The sequence below is a fragment of the Mizuhopecten yessoensis genome, unplaced genomic scaffold (genome assembly GCF_002113885.1).
Source record: "Mizuhopecten yessoensis strain PY_sf001 unplaced genomic scaffold, ASM211388v2 scaffold10771, whole genome shotgun sequence".
Taxonomy (NCBI): domain Eukaryota; kingdom Metazoa; phylum Mollusca; class Bivalvia; order Pectinida; family Pectinidae; genus Mizuhopecten; species Mizuhopecten yessoensis.
Window position 1 is genome coordinate 1,673,033 of NW_018408713.1, and position 6,000 is coordinate 1,679,032.

Genomic DNA, 6,000 nt, shown 5'->3' on the forward strand with positions numbered 1-6,000 from the left:
TTCGGGTATCCCCTTGCCAAGCATACACCATATTCTTGAAATAAGGGTTGGTCACAGGCACCAATGTAACAGAAGAGGAAAGATGCACGGCCTGACCAGGGTTTGAACCCGGGATCTTCCGATCTCTAGACGGATGCTCAACCAATTGAGCTATCTGGTCCCCGACGATCGATCCAGTCCAGTCACGCTACAATAGTGTCATTACAAATTTATTTATGACAGTGAAGTTGAAAAAACTTTATATCTCTGATAGGAAGTTTGGGGCGGATCTTCCATCCCGTTTGGCATTGATTGGCTCATTACCCTCTTGAATATCTCAGAGTTTGTTATCCCCTGAGATTTCAGAGAAACGTATAATAATAAAACAATAGTTTAATTAGCTATATCCACTTAAATTATTTAGGTGTTTTACGAGATGCTTTAAAGCTTTAATTTGTATGGATGCAAGATATGATAAGATATTTAATATACGTTTATTTTGAAAATTTATTCATTTACAAGGAAAAGCTGTCGTACAAACGGCAAGATAATTATTGAATATGAAGGAGCATATACAATGTACATGTTGTCAGTGTCTCAATGATGCATAGGCAAATTATTTTTTTTAATATCTTTCCCTGCTGTACATGTATTTCAATTAGAGAGCAGTGTTTAGTGTGAAAAATAGCATTGAACATTTCCAAAATTTCACTTAATAGACGATTGGCTATACATACATTGTAATTTCGAATCGGACCCGTACTAAACATTTGCTGTTTTGTCTCATAGAACAACCGGATGCGGGCAGATGTAACCGGAAGTAGGCGATATTGCCGAATACGGGCTGATATTTAGCGGTTATTGTATGACTGGCTTCATATCAGGTTTTCTTTTCGTGCTATTTTTAAGACTTTCAAAGAACGCTCATCTGTCTTCACTGACAATCAGTATAATCTCTGAATTCCTTTTATTTTCATTGATTACCTTTGCCTATAATACCTTTTTGTAAATGATTTATTTAAGCTTTAGTCGTGCAGGAAAAGTAAGTATCCAGTAGTACAGGGACCTATAAGATTAACCGTTGAGGTGTTATCGCAATTTTTCTGTACATGTAAATCTATGCATAACCAGTTGAGAAAGTATTTCCTGTTATGATAAGCTATTTTGGACGACATTTTATTTTTCAAAAACCTTGTCATATATGTATTCAGTAACATGTACTGTGATTTATAAGTGCCTGGTTCGGTTTTCTAATCTGAACTTGATCAGGAGTGAAACTACATGTTTTTTCACCGGATACGGAAACAGATTATCGGGAATGTGGTATCTTGAATACCCGATTTGTTGACGTAGTCAGGGCAAGTGGTGCACGGACAGTTGATATTGTTTGAATTATTTTTATTCTACGAAATTTGTGATAAAAAACCCGTTATGATGATGCCACTGCTTTTTATTATTTTCAATGATATCATCATTTGTTGTGTGTGCAATCATTTTAAATAGATATAGCTTTAAGACATTTTTTCCTAAATGAAAAATGTCTTCAATGAATGTTCTATGGAAGTTGTTAATATATATGTTTCCCTTTGGATACAGATAAAAGTTACGTAAATTGCACGACAAACTGCAAGATATCCACGATGTTACGGTGGATCGTCGTCGAATTAGAATAAATAATAATAGTCGGGTAAAACTGCTTGTACATCATGTACAAACGAATAACATAAAGAATTATTACGTAGTTATACCTACCAGAATAGGATCTTGACATCGTTATGGTCCTGTAGCTGGTCGTAAAATTTCCAGTTTCGTCATTTCCGGTCTCGTTATGGTTGTCGTTGCTATAAGTTGTACACATTTTTGTTTGCGTGTCGAATGAGACAGATACGCAATTTTGAGAGGCACAATTCACCGAGCACTCTATCATAGACCTCACAGCGACACTGTTCAGTAGCGATGTGTCATTGGAGGACATGTTTAAATCAACGTAGGTTATTGTGCATTGTAAGGAAGGGGAAACAAAAAGCCTTAACAGACAAAGGACGAGACATGTCCAGGATTTCATGTTTTGTAATCCAAACAGTTTCAAATATCTCCCCTTTAACGCAGATTTAAATATATCGTTATTAACTTTTATTACAGATAAAATAACCTTTCTCAATTTTCCATCGTCGATATCAATGACGAGAGCTCGTTTTTTATATATCAATACTCAATTTGTCTCAATTTCTTAGCATACCTCAATATATATCCATATCTCGCTGTAATACTGATCTCAGTATCTCGTCTGAATTTTTTTGAAAAGAAGAAACAATGTATTGATATTTAGTCTCAAATACTGATACTTCTTCTGATATTTTGTCTTTAATACCAAATCCCGCTTTCAGCATAGATCCCAACACACTTAAATGACACACTTGCAAAATGTATTCTTTTCGGTGATATAATTTTGTCAAACCATCCGGTTTTCACTCAACATAGACTGTCGTCTGTAAATCATCCAATCAAAAACAGAAACAAAAACATATAACATTGTTTCCCAATTAGCAGAGTCATACATGAACTTCGGTATGCTTCAATTCTTTGAATGTTTTTGATAAAACGTTTCTTGTAAGTGTTAAACGGTGGATTTGTCGTATTCTGTTGAACCACTTGTCAACACTTGATAGAATTCCAACAGTTTTGATTTCTAGGGCGTCAGTTATTCCGTGTGATGAAAGATAAAACATCTATGACAATAGAGCTAGTGTGTCGACACTACCGCTGTATATACGGACGTAATATCAAACAAGATCAATATCAACAGCAGATATAGATATTGACTATTTACCTGTAACCTATTATCAATGATACACACGTACGCTTGTTATTTGTTTATTTGTGTTTTACGTTTTATTAACAGCTATGGTCATTTGAAGACCTGCTGTGTGTGTGTGTGTGGGGGGGGGGGGGGGGGGGGGGGGGGGGGGGGGGGGGGGGGGAGACGGAGCTCCAGGAAAAAAACACCGACCAGCGGCCAGTACCTGGCGACTGCCCCCACGAAGGCCTCGAAACCCCGAACCAGTCGTGGAGGGATACTAGTATAGTGATTCAGACGGTCAGACTCCAAACACACGTACGACAAAAAAAACCACAAACAGTAAGATCAATTATCATGATTTATTAGATTTGGCACATAGTGGATCAATACAGCAAATATTTACAAAATACAACATGTACAAAAATTATGAAATGTCACATTACGATATCGAACTATTTCTTCCCTTGTCAGCTGTAACCCTCAAGATGATTGGTTCGGGACGCCAAGTCGGGAGAACTGCCAAGACCGTTTGTCATTGGCTGATATCTTGAGTAAAATGGCACTTGCTGGGTTGTTCGGAACATTGGTGACTGGGAACTCGATGTTGTTAAAGGAAAGTTCGGAATACTATCGTCTTTCATCAACTGTTCATGTTTGTTGTTGATTGTGTATGGAGGAGGGCAAGGTAATCCGAGTGCCTGTAACTGTGAAATATCAACGCCACCTGTCGGTATTGGCATTCCTCCGGTAAAGGCGTCATCTTTCTGTTTCCGCTTTTCCTTCATCCTTCTGTTTTGAAACCAAGTTTTCACCTGTTAAAAGAATAGATACAAAATAGTTAATATCAATGTCCTTTTTAAAAAATCAAAATCATTATAGATACGTATCTATTATATGAAAACCCCTATATCTACACTTATCACTCAACAAGGTGATATATATTACCTGGACCGCATACATGTAAATTAGTTATTTCTGTTCTAATACTACACTGTCCATTGACTTACTAAAATAATAACTTTGAGCAAATTTTTCATAAGATATGTATGCTCAATGTTCGTTTTATACACAATGAATAAATTAAAACAGGAAATTATGAAACTATACTTAAATACATGATAGTAGATAATTGGACCGTAATGCAGATTTATCAACACGTTAACATTATATGAAGCTGCTGCTTAGAAACAAAAACAGACAAAAATACAGATAAAGTGACTGCACGTGAACATGTACATGTAATGTAGGATAGTCGGAAATTATCATTACTTAATATTTATGCAGTTGTGCGCACATTTTGGTCACAAACATGTAGACGGAGTTGATATTTAGCAAAACTCCATATACGCACTTATCGAATGCATTTTTGTTAGCTACCATTAGTAGATATTACATTATCTTGTAGTTTCTGTAACTACTTGTGATAGATATAATAATATAGTTACGTGTAACTGTACAAAATGTAAGATATTGTAAAATATACTTAGGAAGTTTCCAAATGACATATCTAATATCTGATGTATGGAATCAGCACTGGATACGTTTGTCTTATTCGATTTACAAAAGTTTCATCTCGAAACTCCAGTTTATCCTCTTGATATCTTATAGTGTCGGTAAGCTTACCTGCTGGTCCGTGAGTCCGAGTTCTGTGGCCAGTTTTGACCGCTCCCCTGCGGGTAGGTATTTCCGGGATTGATACCTTACTTCCAGAGCCTGGACCTGATCATTGGAGAAGGCTGTTCTCGCCTTCTTTGGTCGAGGAGTTTCTCCGATACCTTCATCCGAATCTGTCAATAAATAACGTTCAATATAGGATACTTTATACATGTACACGTAAATTAAAAAACGAACGAAAGAGAAAAAAAATAACAAAAGAACCAACCAACCAACATATCAAAAAGCCTTTAAGAGAAAATACGAAAATATAAAATACACCATAGAGCTAATATCAATGGTGCTGTAACAAAATACAATCGATTTAGTTCTAGTTTAGGCAATATATAAATATGCCCAATTATTTAAATACTTTTGAAAGAGATATATTAGAAAAATATCTTTTACTATCAAGAAATATATAAATAGTTTAATTCTTAATACCAACAGGTTCGCCATTCATGTACATGTAGCAAACATTTGCCGATATTATGTATATGTGTCTCCCATTTCGAAAATAATGTTTATATAATTTTGACGTAAAAAAAAACCTTCAGCTACTTAAAACGTTAAAAACTAACCTGAAAGTGCACAAGTAGATTCGAAACTTGAATCGGTTAAATTTCCATTTGGTGTCTGTGCTTGAGATATTCTCCTTGCTCTTAGTTTATCAACCTCTGCATCAATGCGCTTTCGCTTCATAGAACTACCGGTAGAACAGGGAGGCGAGATGCTGTTCGATATATCCACATCATCGTCAATGCGCCTGCGTTTTTGACAACTTCCGGATACAGACGGCGTGCTGTTCTGTGAGGAATATCCGTCGTCGGGACTTAAACGAAATGAGTCTCTAAGATTTCCAATCGGAGAGCCAAACTGTACTTTAGGGATACACTGCGATGTTAATCCATTTCCGTTTGTGAAATATGGGCTGCTACAGACACTTTTAGTCCAATCTCCGAGATTCATGGCGTTTCCATCCTGCCACGGGTTTCTGTTGTAAAAATACGTTCCGTTACAGTCATTCGCTTGATTATCATCTGTACGACTGCTTTTTGCAAGATTCTCAATAGAAAAAGCCATTTTCTTGTTATTTGTCGTCGCCATTTTCTGTCACCTTAAATGAGCACCTCTGGTAAAATAAACTGTTCTGAACTTTGAGACCAACTCAACACAACTTTTCAGAAACTGTTGAAGTATAATCAAAAATAAATATCTCAAAGCGCCAGTACGAACAACATGGCAAGTGTTCACTCACTGAATGTCAAAACAATTTTGAACTCGAACTGTGAGCGACATTCTTTTTATACCCAGAATAGTTGCCGATGTAGCCTAATTGACACGTTTTGTGACCGTTTGTCACCTTGGCTGATTTGTGATGAGCTTAACAACACAAGCTCACTGGATCCTTAACAAACCTGTTCGGCTGTTGTTACAACCATCCATTGTTATCTTAATTAATTAGCCGGTGGTTGATATCGACCACTAATTGGGGTTTGAGAAATCCATGCACCTGGAGTCGTGAGGTAATTTGAGAACGTGTGAAAGCCGATTCGGGGCAATGGTGT

The 6,000-nt window shown here is 36.6% G+C and overlaps 1 protein-coding gene across 1 annotated transcript; it reads right to left on the minus strand.

The window, feature by feature from the left end:
- Positions 1 to 3,139: 3,139 nt before the first annotated feature.
- On the minus strand, positions 3,140 to 5,693 carry LOC110462362 (homeobox protein vent1-like). Its single transcript, XM_021516295.1, has 3 exons — positions 5,014 to 5,693; positions 4,403 to 4,566; positions 3,140 to 3,591 (listed from the first exon to the last, which is right to left on the minus strand). The coding sequence occupies exons 1-3, from the start codon at positions 5,537 to 5,539 to the stop codon at positions 3,247 to 3,249; spliced, it is 1,035 nt and encodes a 344-aa protein (XP_021371970.1). The 5' UTR covers positions 5,540 to 5,693; the 3' UTR covers positions 3,140 to 3,246.
- Positions 5,694 to 6,000: the final 307 nt, after the last annotated feature.